General features: G+C 43.9%; 2 protein-coding genes across 2 annotated transcripts; both read left to right on the forward strand.

Annotated features, from left to right (window-relative positions):
* The first annotated feature begins 506 nt into the window (after positions 1-506).
* znf628 (zinc finger protein 628) lies at positions 507-10,439 on the forward strand. The gene is made up of 9 exons (XM_085365523.1): positions 507-622; positions 1,075-1,639; positions 4,192-4,264; positions 4,352-5,290; positions 5,903-6,073; positions 7,033-7,366; positions 7,515-7,669; positions 8,061-8,303; positions 8,408-10,439. Exons 2-9 carry the CDS (start codon positions 1,254-1,256, stop codon positions 10,403-10,405), a joined length of 4,299 nt encoding a protein of 1,432 aa, XP_085221649.1. The 5' UTR covers positions 507-622; positions 1,075-1,253; the 3' UTR covers positions 10,406-10,439.
* A 3,054-nt stretch (positions 10,440-13,493) lies between these two features.
* Positions 13,494-15,076, forward strand: nat14 (N-acetyltransferase 14 (GCN5-related, putative)). The gene is made up of 4 exons (XM_085365524.1): positions 13,494-13,532; positions 13,968-14,135; positions 14,244-14,549; positions 14,633-15,076. Exons 2-4 carry the CDS (start codon positions 14,055-14,057, stop codon positions 15,074-15,076), a joined length of 831 nt encoding a protein of 276 aa, XP_085221650.1. The 5' UTR covers positions 13,494-13,532; positions 13,968-14,054.
* Positions 15,077-15,345: the final 269 nt, after the last annotated feature.

A 15,345-nucleotide genomic window follows, 5' to 3' on the forward strand; every position in this document is an offset into this window, starting at 1 on the left:
TTATTCTTATTCGCTATTATTATACCATCACGTTTAAATTATTGTTGTAACATCAAAATGCCTCTTACACACACTAATTGGCCTCAATGTGAAATATGTGCCTTGGTGAAATAAAAACTTCAGAATGTGCACACTGGTTTTTGTGTGTCTTTAAATATGCGTGGCCTACTACCACACCTGTAATATGAACTGTGTGACAGATGGACGTTTTTTGAGGGGGTGCACACTCAGAAACTACATTACCCAACAGTCTGTGCAGAAGAGTCGAGGCAAAAACTGATAAATGTTGAGCTCGAATGTGAAAAAAGCTTTTAGATTAATTTGGAGCATCTTGGAGTATGGATCCTTTACTAATAACTAGCTTACGCCAAATTTTGATTTTCTAAATGTTTTCTGGTAAGAACGTCAACCTGTCTGTTCAAGCCCCCAGCCAATGGGAGTAGCTCATCTATTGTACGTATCAGCCAATCGCTGCCGCTGTTCTTGAAAGGCGGCATTGGGTGGAGAACTGCTGTTAGTTTGTGCTGTGTTTATTGTTAAGGTTGTGTGGATTAGCACTGCAGCACCCAGTTTCTTTTCATATGATCAACAATATAGCTTTAAGATGAGTTAAGTACCCGCGGTGAGTACGGCCTCAGCCCGCATTCATGCACATTCATGGCGAGCAGTTAAAAGAAGCTGTTCCGCACTGATCCGGAGGCTTGGTTAGCTTTAAAAGCAGGCCACTAACTGTTTTTGTTAATTCGCCAAAGAATCTGTGTGTGTGTCTGCTTTAACTGCTGGATTGCAAGAGCTCGTCGGAAGACATTGGGACAGTTATGGAGTAGCTCGGTGTGTAACTTTGCTGTAGCCGCTGGTTTGTGGTGCTAACAAGCACCGCACTGCGGGGAAGGACAGAAACCGTGCGCCAGTGTGGAGATACAGCGCACACGGACTGACGGCCGGAGGAAAGACAGCGGGGAGGGAGGACCAGCTTCAGAGATGGGAGGGAGGGAGGGAAATTTAAAGGGAGCTTTGGTACCAACTGTTATAATGTTGTAATACTGTATTTATTTCCATCTCCTTTTATCTCAGACTTGCCCTCATTTCACTGCTTGGGATGACAGCTGGTGCTACAGTGGCCAGCAGGGAAGGAATTTATGAAGGCACAGAAGAAAAGATGAAAGAAAAACCATGATGCCGCACACAAACTGATCCCACCCACCCCTCTGCCTCTAAGGAAAACCATCATCTGCCACCAGGTTGATCTGGTAATGGCCAACTCAGTGGCCCTAGTCGTCCAAGCAGAGCTTTTGCCAGCTCAGTCCACCACGTCCCTCTCACCTTTCCCGTCTCTTCTTGGTTCGGGGGAGGATGGCGAGGATGAACGGGAGAGAGGGGAGCTGGTGGAGGGAGAAAAAGGGGGAGTAGAAGGTGGCGAGGAAGTGGTTCTGGACATGGTGTCATCGTCAGTGTCCGGGTCAGTCCCGCAGCCAGAGCAGACGGATCATCCCTTCCAGTGTCTGGACTGTGGCAAGAGCTTCAGGTGGTCATCCAGGCTGACCCACCACCTGCGGAGCCACAACAATGAAAGGCCCTACCGCTGCAACCTCTGTCCCAAGGCCTTCAAGGGCTCCTCTGCTCTGCTCTATCACCAACGGTACCCACACTAAAATTATATTAATATTGAGGATTCACATATTAGGAAGTTCATGACCAGTTCTGATGTCTAAAATAATGTTTTGCTGTAGCTTTCTTCCGGCTAAAGGGTTGTTTTTCCTTCTCACTGTCACCAAGTGCTATCTCATAGGCAGTCATCTGATTGTTGGGGTTTTCTCTATATTTTTGTAGAGCCTTTACCTTACAATATGAAGCACCTTAAAGCATCTGTTGTTGTGATTTGGTGCTACATAAATAAAATTGAATTGAACATTTTAGCTGTTAGCAGATACCAGTGATGTTTTCCAGTTTGTTTTCTTCTGTTAATAATTCCAGTCTTTGTACCAGGAGGAGTAAAAAAAACAAACCCAAAACTGTGTTTCATAAAAAGATCAGCATCTCCTTGCTCTTTATGCTATGTTTGAACATTTAGTCACCCCAAAAAACCACAAAAGGCAAATGTAAATGCATATATGTTGGTATGAGTCAACAAGGCTAATATCAGCCGATATCCGTATTTGGCTGTTATATCATTAAGTTTGATACTGTTACAGTTTTGTCTTTTAAGGCTAATACGGTTCTGCACTAACAAATTTAGTCATTTAACCTCCCTCACCTGCACATCTCAATGTGTCCTCATTAAATATGTTTGCCAAAGGTGGAGTCTGCTAAGCAAAAAAAAAAAAAAATCACCCTTTTTCTTCAATCAGCAGTCATATTATCAATAAACACTAGTGACCCGGTATTCTGACAAACCATCCTACTTTGGGAAAACGTCCTACCGTAAGTAGTTTATGCATATTTCTGCTGTCACAGAGTAATTCCAGCACAAATTTAAGTGGGTATGATGGTTTGCCACTTAACTTTGCCCATCAGAGTATGCCTGTAGCTCATAATTATAAAGCCAGGACGGTTTGCCACTTCATTTTACCCGTCAAAGTATGCTTGTAGGTAACATTCACAAAGATAGCATGGTTTGGCACTTCATTTTACCTGTTAAAGTATGCTTTTAGCTCATATTCACAAAGGTAGGATGGTTCGCCACTGAATTTTAGCTGTTAAAATATGCTTCTAGCTCAGATTAACAAAGGTAGGACGTTTTGCGACTAAATTTTAGCTGTTAAAGTATGCTTGTAGGTCACATTCACAAAGGTAGGACGGTTCGCCACTTAATTTCGTGTTGTGCGCATGCGCACAAACAACGAATAGGATGGTTTGTCAGGTAGGATGGATTCCCAGAACACCGGCTCATCCCATAACATTTCCTCCACCATGTTTTACAGATACTATACTTTTTCAACATGTTCAAAATAAAGATTCAATCAATCAATCAATCAATCAATAATGTGGTAAACCTCAGATCACAGCTTTTTCTCTTCTTCTCAGTGTCATCTAGGGTTGTTTTTTTTTTTCCCCAGAATGGTGAAGGCTCATTTAGATTTTTTTTTTTTTTTTTTTTTTTTAATCTAATGTGACCTCCTGAGTGTAATGAGGGGTTTGCACCCTGTTGTGAACGCTCTGTTCATAAAGGCATCCCATGATTGTGGACTTTGACAATGACACACCTCCTTGGTTGGATGTTGTGAAGTTGTTTTTGTAACCATGGAAATTCTGTCATCATGAACTTTAGCTGGCTTTGGATTTCTTTCAGGCTTTTTGGTGTTACTGAGTTGGCCAATGCATTCCTTCTTTTGAAGAATGAACAAAATTGTTGATTTGGCCACTCCCAAAGTTTATTTAATCCATCAGATTTATTTTATTCGTTTCGGTCTAATGATGGCCTCCTTCACTTCCATCGCCATCTCTTTGAACCTATTCTATTAGGATATCCAGTGAAAAGCTACGAAGTGCAAATTCAGCACTTGTGATCAACTCCAAATATTTTATCTGTTTAATTTATCACGAGTTAAAATCCACTGTGGAAGTGTACAGAGGCAAAAATACCAAATTATGTCGCTGTCCAAAAACCCTAATGGACTAACTCTATAACAGGGGATTCAAGAATTGTCTGCTACGTCTTTGTTTCAATCCTGATGGTGTTTTCATGTTCGCCATCTCATATCTAACTCGATGATGTACATTTCAAATACAGAAGACGTTCTGCAGTCAATTGGCTTCTACAGCTAAAATACAGATCCATTAATATTTTAATTCCTGCGATCAGGAATACAGGAATAGCATGTCATGTAAACAATATTTAATAAACCCAGTTTACTAGAACTGACCAGGAGATTAATCAGAAGCAGTGAGTGATTAGGGAATGAATGAGAAGAGGACTGAATATCAGCAGGAAGACATACAATCTAACCAGCACCTCCCAGCCTTCCTTTTTCACATCTTAAATCGGGCCACAGTCAGGTTGATGGAAAGTGTCAAAAAGGCAAATTTCAATGTAAAATAAAGAGCTAATTTCTGACATAAAACAAGATGTTATACTATACGATGCATAGCAAAAGAAATTACTTAGATATGGGTTTGATTGTATTTTGCACAAATAATGATGTCATATGATTAACCATGTTTTCCTCCTGAATAGTTACCTTTATTTTGCAGGTCACACTCAGGGGAGAAGCCTTATAAATGTCAGGACTGCGGCAAAGCCTTCAAACGCTCTTCTCTTCTCCAGGTGAGACGCCAAAAAAGGTTTTTTTTGTTTGTTTGTTTTTTTCAATGTTTACAAATGAGATATTTCACCATATCGGTTTCTGCCCAGGTCCACCAGAGTGTCCACACTGGAGTGCGTACCTTCTTGTGTCCCTACTGCCCCCTTACTTTTAAATGGAGTTCTCACTACCAGTATCACCTGCGCCAACACACAGGAGAATGCCCATACCCGTGTGACACTTGTCCGAAGGCCTTCAAGAACTCGAGCAGTCTGCGGAGACACAAGAATGTCCATCTCGGTCTCAAACCTTACACCTGCACAGTGTGTAACAAATCCTTCACGCAGTCCACCAACCTGAGGCAGCACATGAGGATACATACAGGCGAGAGGCCCTACATCTGCGGTGAGTGTGGACGAAGCTTTACTCATTCGTCAAACCTGGCCCTGCACAAGAACTCGCACTCCAACCTAAACGCAGGTGGGAAAGAGGGAAAGAGGGGCGAGGATGCAAGGAAGAGAAATGAGGTAGTGGAGGTGGTGGTGGGGGGAGAGGAAGTGACATCATCAATGTTGACAGACATGGTGGGATTTGTGAGCCAGGAAGGAACTGATGGAGTTGGGGTGGGGATGGAAGAAGTGTTCCTGTCAACCACTTCCTCTGGCCAGAATCCAGGCCTTCTCCCCCAGCTCACCCTCACTTCTTCTGGGGAGAACATGTGCACATCTAGAGCCATTGGGACAGAGGTTCACCTGAGTACAGACACCGGAGCCAGTGTGCTCTTGTACAGCTGTGGCAGCTGCAGCCACACTTTTGGCACACGGACAGACCTAGAGGAGCACCAGGCCATTCACATGGCTCCAGAGGAAGATGGGGTTGGTGGAGGGGCAGGGGTCGGCTCTGGGATGGAAGTTGGGGATGGGCTGGTGGGAGCTGGACACCTGCTTGCTGACTTTGAGGAGGTGGTGGAAACTACCACAGTGGCTGAAAGTGGACACACGACAGAGGTGCTCCTTGGATTGTCAGAGGGAGTAGATGGCAGCAATGCAGTAAGTGATGGGTTCAAACGGATAAATGCACATTGCATAAAAATATTTATCTCAAAAACTGCCAACATCACACATTTCTTTAAATGCTTTAAAATTTGTAGTTGTACAATTAAGCCCAATTTAGATCCTACAAATAGTAGAAACACATTCATAATAGTGGTAGAACCGATTTGAAATAGGGCGTTAGGCAGAAAAACTGTGATAACCATGAATTGTTGGTTGTGCACTTGAAACCGCTGTCAGTCAACTCATAGGCTGACACAGGTTTTTGCAACAAACTTTGCGATTGGCTCATCCTGTAACTGCTGCTGCAGCTTATGTGTCGTCTGAACATGATGTTGGTGTGTGAAGGCCACAAATGATCAACACCCAAACAAGCATTGTTAACATGAACCCAGTGGTATGCAAAATAAACTGGCGTGAATTCAAAAGGTTTTCCCTGTTAGATAGTGTAGCTTCTGTTTTTTATGTAATGTGGGGCAGAAGTATAAGTACTCTTAATTAAAATATACTTTGAATTGGAGCAAATAAAAGTCCCTATAAAGCCAATGAGTTCAGTTTGAGGACATATATTTTTGATATGTATTACTACTTCCTTTGGTTTGTCCTCAGAATGTCGGCACCACCCAGGCCCAGTTTGACCTGTTACAGAGCTTCACTGAGGTGACTCAGAGCTCTGAGACCGTTCAGCCAGAGGCCAGAACCACATGGGCAGGGCTGTCATGTGGCTACTGCAATAAGACCTTTAAGACGAGCGGAGGCCTCAATAGACATGTATCACTGGTGAGAACGACTGTTGCAACTGTTCTACTACTAACACTTTTGTACAGATTACAAAACCTACAGCAAGACTAACATTTATCCATCTTAAAGGTCCTTTTGTTAGTGTTAGTATAAGTGTGTCATATATCAAGAATGGGACTTTTATGGATTGTTTTATCATGCCCATGCTGTGTCTGTAGCTCTACATGAAATCTAACAGGCCTTTCCAAAAGAGCCCTCCAGCTCTCTATGAACTGTCGGTAACAAAAAAAGTCCAAATCGCACACATTTAAAACCACAATCCAACTCAGTACAGTGATGCAGTCATGCTGAAGTCACTATGTTAGATAAAACACAATGTTTTCCTGCAGTTGTGTTACCATTTCCAATAGTACATTAATTTTTAGCTAATTTTTCACTCGTTTGTGTTTGGGAATGCTAAGAAATAATCCAACTAATTTTAAGTGGCACTGTAGGTGATATAGGGAAAAAAATGCACCCCACTCCCAGTCCTTGTTTATTGGTCTGAAACTGGTCTTCGAGTTTCCATAAGTTCCGATTTCCTCCAAGAATGTTTTCTTTTCCTGCTGAGGGAACATTGCCACCAAAAATAAAAGTAGCGCATTGGAGTGCACGAAGACTCTTACATGGTCTTGCAGTAAGCAACAGGAAATTTTGTGTCATTTATTGCTTTTCTTGTGGCTGAGATGTTTTAGAGTCAGAGCTGGCAGTGCCAAAAAGGAAAAAAGTTGGATCGTTGGTGTAGGTGGGACTAAAGAGTTGTGGCATCACAACATTATGAAAGTCTTCATAGCTTGTGTTCAAGGCAGTTTCTGAGTGAACTGTGTGCATTGCTCTCTGGGTTCTGCATTTTCTATAATGTACTAATATTTATTTAGATCAGTGCTTTCTAATAAAAAAAACAACAACTATCAAATGAACTACCTCCTGTTTTCATTTTCTTTTTTTTTTCCCTCCAGATGCACTCTCTTTCATCACAGTCCCGTTCCCAGTTCAGCTGCTCTGCCTGCGACCGCTCTTTCCCTCTTCTCTCCTCGCTCCTCACGCACCAACACTCCCACACTCCCGAGCAGCGTCTCCTGGCTGAGGCAGAGGCCGAAATCGTGTGCCCTCCATCGCTTTCCTTGTCTCTCCCGCTTCCCTCTTCTCCGAGCCAGGCTGACAAGCAGCAGGAGGACCAGAGGGAGATTCATGTCGACATCATAGCCGTTGGAGAGGAACAAGAGGAGCAGCCAGCAAAACCAACCAAAGCCCACAAAAAGACGGGATCTAGCAAGAGCACTCCTGCTGGAGGTAAAGATAATTAGAAAGAAAGCAGATGAGGCATAAAACTGTGCTGATATTCAGTCTCTTTTTTTTTCTATTTTTTTAAAGAACTCCTTATTCTGCTGTTCTTTTTGTTGTTGTTATTTTTAAACTCGTGTCTCACATGTTCACACAGAAAGGCCATACCGCTGTTCAGAGTGTGGAAAAGCCTTCAAAGGTTCATCAGGGTTGAAATACCACATGAGGGATCACACTGGGGAAAGGCCCTACCGCTGCACGGAGTGTGGAAAGAGCTTCAAGAGATCATCACTGCTCTCTATCCATCAGCGGGTAAGGCTCACTCTTCTGTTCCACTCAAATAAATCAAATAAGGTTTTAATTACCAAAATAATTTTCTTGATGTGAGGTTTCTTGATTGTGGTCTGTGTGAAACTCTACATTCCACTTGATTAGGTATTTTAGCTCTCATGTAATTACCTCTGGAGATGAATGCAGTCTACATCAGACAAATGCAAACAGCAAAAGGAAAAAAAATATGGTGTAAGTTATTGGTCTCTCATGACTAAAGTCACTGTCACTCAGTGCTTCAGTTGTAACAAGCGTTCATATTTTGATGTTCCCTGTGATGACTTCCACTCTTTGTCAAGCTCAGTTCTAGATTCTTCTTTTGGTAGGACACTAAAAATTAACTCCCCCCTTTTTTAACATATATCTTACCTAGGTGCATACAGGTGTACGGGCATTTCAGTGCCCTCACTGCCCACTCACCTTCAAGTGGAGCTCCCACTACCAGTACCACTTGCGGCAGCACACAGGTGAGAGGCCATATGTGTGTAAAGAGTGCGGCAAGTCCTTCAAGAACACCAGCTGCCTGCGCAGACACAGTCAGATGCACTCTGGTCTGCGGCCTCATACGTGCTCCATCTGCTCCAAGTCCTTCTCCCAGACGTCAAATCTGAAACAGGTCAGTGCAGCTGCAGTGTCATGTTATAAAATGTTCAGTTTTATCAACTGATTTCATAACTTCTTTTCTTTTCTTTTTTTTGGTTACTATTTTTCTGAGAGCAGCATGAACGCACGCATTCAGGCGAGAGACCTTTTCAGTGCACCCACTGCAGTAAGAGTTTTACTCATTCCTCCAACCTTCAACTCCACCTTCGCACACACTCCTCACGCAAGGACTACAAATGCCCCTACTGCTCGAAGGAGTTTGTCATGCACTCCTACTTGCAGAGGCATATCCGCACCCACGGCACTGGCGTTTCCCTGCCATGCCCAGGTGGTGGAGGTAAAGACGGCGTGGCTGTGAAAGCCAGTGTTGGAGGAGTAACCACCACCACAACCCTGCTGAACCCCATCACCCTGGAAGCCTCAGGAAACAATGGCAGTCTGATTGTATCCCAACCAGCACTTAATATTCCCCCCAACACCTCCCAGAACTACTTCATGATACAGACAGCAAGCGGCCTGCAGCTCATTCCTCTGTCAACGCCTACGCCAGTCCAGCCACCACCTCCTCCGCCACCACCGCAACCGTCCCAGCCTCAAAACTTCCTCCTCTTGCAGTGCCCCTCCAACAACGGCAGCCAGTCCAGCCTGATTCTCCTCCCCACAGCAAACAACCCTCCACCAGCTCCAGAGCCTCAGTCCCTCCCCATGCTTCAGACTATCCAAGCATTCCAGCCTGTGCTTAACCAAAACCAGACTCAGATACCCCAGTTTCCATCTGTATCACAGCAACAACAAATCATAATTACTAACAACAGTAACAATGCACACACTCCAGTTGCCACACCAATGCACAACCTCTCAGCCAGCTCCCTACTTACGAAGCCGATACTGGGGAAGAGCACACGGACTGCACGAGGCAGACGGGGGCGCAAACCAAAAGCTACACTTCTGAAATCGGCCCCAACCCCAGTCAGTCACACTGCAGGCGGAGCTGCTGCAGTAACAAACTCTAATGTGACCAGTGGCACCCAGACTGTTACTGCTGCTAATACTACCACAAACTCATCTTCTCTACCCACAACATCTGACACCATTACCCCGACTCTGTCATCCCCTGCCACTGTAGCCCCCATAGCGGATACCTCAGGACCCTTGCCGACTGTTACCATGGTTACACCAGCCACCACAGTAGCTGCAGCATCAGATTCTGCTCCTGTCCCTGCAGAAAGGAAACCTCATTCCACTGTGGAGCAAATGAGGACTGGGGAAACTTTGTCAGGGAAAGAGTTTGTGTTGTGTTTTGATAATGAAGAACAGGCAAAGGAGGGGATGAATATCGGGGAGGCCGGGGAGTCATACGTGCTGCAGTTTGAAGGGAATTCATCTGGGGAGGCAATCGATGAAGGAATGGGTGGAGAGGGAAAGTCACTCGTGCTGCAGTTCAAGACAGATGTGCCAGGTGAAGAGGAAAAAGGGGTAGATAAGGGAGGGATGATGTCACTCCTGCAAGAATGGAGTGGAGAAAAGCAGGATGGGAGACAATCGGGAGGGGATGGCAGCCAGGGGGAGTCGTATGTCCTTCATTTCCACACTGACACACAGGATAGTGGTTCAACCAGTGCTACCTTCAGCCAAGGGCAGGACAACAGCCTGCAGCTTTCGTGCACATCTACCCAAGGCTTAGTACCCCTTAATGGGCAGGAGGTGGTGTTTGAGCTGGGGGGTGAGACCAAGCTGGAACAGGAAACTGAGGAAGGCATGCAGATGATAGCCCTGATAGAAGGTGAAGGAGGAATGATAGGAGAGGAGGGCCGAGGTTGCAGTACTGGAAGTGGCACAGTTACTGAGGGTGGAGGAGGAATGGAAAGTATCTTTCAGCTGGAAAGTGGAGATGAAATTGTAATAATTGAAGTCAGCACCAGCAGCTTAAGAGAAGGGGGAATGGAGAGAGAAGGGGACGGGGAGATCCCACAAAGTAGCGAGGTGAAATATGAAGGTGTAACAGCAGAGGCCAAGGAAAAGTCTACAAAGGAAGTGAACTCTGCAGTCAGCTCAGAGGAAGACGCACTGAATGGACCTAGCTCTAAACCTAAAGAGGTGCAGTTCTCTAACTGAGAACGGTGTGCATGTTAGAGACGAATAAAGCGTATGTATGAGTAAATGCCTCACTTTTTGTGGGCTGTTTGTTAGCACTTTATAGTCAGTTGAGTTCTCATGCAAGTGAGCGAGGACATGCAGTTAGATGAGTACTGTGTTGTAATGCCATGCCAAATGTTATACATTTAAATAGGCTGTACATGGACCTCAGAATATTCCTAAAGATTAGTTTAAATGATACTGTCGTTGGCAGTTTTATTAAGTAAATATGTTTTTTGTGAATAAATGTTGTATATTGCCTACTTTCTTCACAATGTTAATAGTAACTAATAATTAATAAATCTGTTAATACCTTTTGTCATTTGGATTTTTAATTATTTTTACTACTTGTAGGTAGGGTGTCCACATCCCAACAAACAAAATGTTGAACAAAGAGTGTGTTAATATTGTTTAGTTGTATTTCACCTGCTCTTTAGTTTCAGTTCAGGGATACATCCAGAGTTAAGCACGTCCATTTCTGAGGTACATACAAGCCACAAGGCAGGATGACTGGTCAGGTGTCAAATTCATTTCAGTTCATGGACTGCATGCCACCACTAAAGGCATAAAATTAATAAGAGCAACCCTTTTTTTTTAAAGTAATAGTAAAAGCCCACATCGCAGCACCACAAATAGCCTTTGATTATACACTCACACGACTATTTCTTAGATATACCTTGCAAGTACTGAGTTAGACCCTCTTTTGACTTCAGCACAGCCTTAAATCTTTGTGGCACAGATTCAACAAGGTGCTGGAAACATTCCTCAGAGATTTTGCATCACAAAAATGCATCACAGATAGCATCTGCAGATTCGTCGGATGCATGATGTAAACCTCCTGTTCCACCACAAAGGTGCTCTGTTGGATTGAGATCTGGTGACTGTTGGGGGCCATTTGAGTGCACTGAACTCACTGTCAGGGTCAGCAACAGTCCACATAAATGTGATGGGCAATCAACTTTGATGAGGGTCATTTGGCTCAAGTCACTTTGCTATTTCAAATTTTTGCTTTTAAAAATGATATGCTCCAGCTGCAGAAATGGGCAGTTGATTGTGAACACACAATATCCATATTTTCAAGTAGTGTCATGCTTTAACACTAGCACACGTTGATGAATGACCTGCTTATGGTGTTAGTGAGACATGAGAGTTACTTCCCAAAACATGACTTGCAATAAATCATCCGCTCATCCGCACCAGGATTGCTACACTAAACTACTTTGAACTGAATAATTATTCAAATTCAAATTTTATTTGTCACAACCATACACAGTATGACATGGGGGTGAAATCCTTGTAGCTGTACAATGCCCGACCATTAAATGACAGAAGAAAAGTTTTACAATATTTACAATTTACAGTTTACTACAAAATTTACAAATTAACTTAGGAATTTACAGGAAAGAATGTGCAAATAGCAGAAGAGATTATAAAGATTATAAATTATAGGATTATAGGAAATGTGTGGTTGTGCGTGTGGTGATGTGATGTGTGTGAGAGTCCAGTCTTATAGTGACGTGTGTGGGAGAGTCCAGTCCTACACCTGGTTCAGGGCCCGAATAGCCTGGGGGAAGAAGCTCCTCCTCATTCTCTCTGTTTTGGCCTTAAGGGAGCGGAAGCGCTTCCCAGACCTCAACAGTGAGAAGAGTCCATTGTTGGGATGGGAGAGGTCCATCATAATCTTCCTAGCTTTGGACTGGCACCGCTTGGTGTATTAAACTGAGGTTGCACTGTAATAACTTTTGGTCTTTAAGTTTTTTATCACAAAATAGTATGAATCAATGTAACTTATAGTTGGACTGTATCAGGAGAATTCAGCTGAGAGGGCAAAGTGACTTTACTGGGATTGGACTGGATCCGTGAGGCTCATCCATAACACTGATGAATAAAACAGTTTGATACGATTTGAGCTTTGTTGTATTTTCCCGCACAACAAAGATCGGTCTTTAGTAGATGGACATGGTCAACAATAATACTCAGGTAGATACTAACACTCTGTGTGAATGGGTGCAAATGGGTAAATGAGGCAAGCAGTTGTAAAATGCTTTGACTGCTTGGAGTTAATAAGAACCAGATCATTTACCATTTATTTGTTACTAAAGAACTAAGTATACAAACGAAATATACCCCACACCATTACACCACCACCTCCAGACTGAACTGTACATACAAGGCAGGAGGGTTCCACAAGATCATATTATTTACACCAACCTCTGCATACCATCTCATCTGAATGTTCCAGCAGAAATCAAGACTCACCGGACCACACAACTTTTTTCCAATCATCTATTGTCCGGTTTTGGTGAGTCTGTGTGAACTGTAGCCTCGGTTTCCTGTTCTTAACTAACAGGAGTGGCACCTGGTGTGGAATTCTGCTGCTGTATACCATCTGCTTCGAGGTTTGACTTGTTCATTCAGACATGCTGCATGCCTCAATCATGACAAGTGGTTTATTTGACTTTTGCCTTCCTGTCAGCTTCATGAGGTCTGATTATTCTTCTCTGATATCTGGCATCAACAGGGCATTTTCATTCAAGTGCCGCGCACGGGATATTTTCTCTTTTTCAAACCATTCTCTGTAAACCCTAAGTGCGTGCGAGAGAAAATCTCAGTAGATCAGCAGTTTTCCGAAATGCTTAAACCAGCCTGGCTGTAGTTTTGGCCATGCCTACAGACCTAAATGCATTGAGTTGGTGCCATGGGCTTGACTGGTTTAATACTTGCATTAAGAAGCAGTTAAACAGGTGTACCTAATAAAGTGGCATACAGCAGCGACTTTGCCACTGTAACTCCATCCAGACTGGAACTTGGTTGACGTCACAGCGGCCACCAGACGTACGCAGCGCTGTCACGTTGCTTTCGCTATTCACGTAACAGTTGCGCAGTGTAAGTTTTACGTACGCAAATGGCGTAGGCAGCCACATTGAAAGCGTATAACGGGCATAAAATAGAGTAAGCTTGTATTCATAATTCCCTTCTTTCTGCAAGAAAACATATGATGGTCATTCAGTGAAACGTACCAAACGTACACGGGCTAAAAACCAACAGAAACGCACAGAGCGCGTTTCCCACCTTTCAGCTTGATCTGAGGTACTCTGTGCAGAAGGTAAGCGAATCTGGGGGTTAAATGTGTCAGGAGACCGCAGCACTTCGTAATAACCATATAAGGATTAGAACCAGGTCTTTTCGCTTTCGAGTGTACCTTTGATGATCTCTGTTAAATGTAAAGACGAAAGCTTGATGTATGTGAATTATACAGTACTGAAAAACGGTGCTGCAGGCTGCAAATCCCCCATAATCTCCATCTGCCTTTGTTGCTTGGAGCCAGCGTGGGTGTGCTGTTACAATGCAACTACTGGCTCAGTGGAAGCGAAGTCTAGTCCATTTCATAGTTTTGAAATGTATTGACCTATTTTAACTACGTCACGTTTGTCATACTATGTGTTTAAAAAAACACTAACCAGTATCTTACTGTCCAACAAAATCATCCACAAGCGTTTCACCAGAATTACATCCTCCTATCCATCCACTCCTCTTCAAGGCTCCCTGTGCAGACGGTGTGGATGCTGAAGTTTGCAACGTAAGACAGCGTTGGAGCAGGCCAGCTGTTTGAGCAAAAAGCCTAAATATGGTGAGGCTGGAGCTTGACCAGGTGGTGATAAAGAGGATGAAGGAGGAGGACATCGAAATTGTGAAAGCCCTTATCAAGGTTTGTATTTAGACAATGCTTTGGGCTTCATCATGTTGGGTATTAAGTCAAATCCTTTTGAGGTTAGTGCCCTTTATTTTTTTAAAAAGTGCATGAATTTCTTTGCAGGAGGGCTGCGAGGGCACGGAAAATCGTCTCATCCTCCACATCCTCACTCGCCCACTCTGCCTTTTCATCCTGGCTGTGTTTTCCTCAATTCTGCGCTGCCTTGTCCACTCTTTCATCCTGGCCCTTGCTATACCTGTCTTCCTGTTAATTGTCTTTCTCAAAATCACCATGCCGCGGTCAACCGGGGTCCTGGGCAGCAGCCGGCCCTACTGGGACTATGTGGGTAGCAGCTACAGAGAGGCACAGGATGACACCCTGCAGAATCCCTACTGCCGGATCAGTGGCAAGACACCATTTACAAAAAAGGTTAGTCTGTTGACTTGCTTAAATTCACTTTTTTTGGAGCAGTTTTTATTTAAGACTAGTTGCTAAATATTACTTCTGTTCAGCCAAAGCGCCGAGCTGGATCCAAAGACAAGGACAAAGAGACGACAACAGAAAAGATCACTCCAGAGAGGGAGCAGGCAGCAGGGCAGGTCTGGCTGGCAGAGTGTGAGGGAGATATCCTGGGCTGCATCTTCCGGGAGGGCGAGACACGAGCGGGCATCAGCAGGATTTGCAGGCTGGTGACAGGCTCCTGGTACCGCAGGGAGGGCCTCGGTCGGCTGCTTGTCCAAAGCCTGGAGCAGAGAGAGAGGGAGACAGGGGCACACAGAGTGTATGCACACGTCCCCTACCCCTCAAAGTTGGGGGAAGCCTTCTTCAGGAAACTGGGTTATCGCCAGCTTGGGGTGGAAACTAGTGATGAAGATGATATGGAACTGAAACAAGAGAGTCCTGAGAGAGGCTTCCTGGGCTACCCCCTCACTAAAGTGTATTACAAAGACTTGTGATTGAGTTTTAATGGACACGTGCAGTTTAAAAGGTAAAGAAGTGCGTCTGATTTCTGCGGCAGCATGTTCAAGTATTTCATTTTTGTAATCTTTGTGTTATTTATTCGATTATTTATTGAGTGTGCTGCTATCCCGAGGATTCATTGTTTTGAGTTTATTTTTTATCATCTCGTCATTTTCATTTAGATGAAAAACGGATTCTTTATTTAATCATTCAAAGATTGCATGATCATGCCTCAGCTGTGCTGTTCTCTGAGCATTTGTAATAA

Source organism: Diplotaxodon limnothrissa, linkage group LG11 (genome assembly GCF_057381915.1).
Source record: "Diplotaxodon limnothrissa isolate DT_005_m linkage group LG11, D_limnothrissa_male_GT1.1, whole genome shotgun sequence".
NCBI lineage: Eukaryota > Metazoa > Chordata > Actinopteri > Cichliformes > Cichlidae > Diplotaxodon > Diplotaxodon limnothrissa.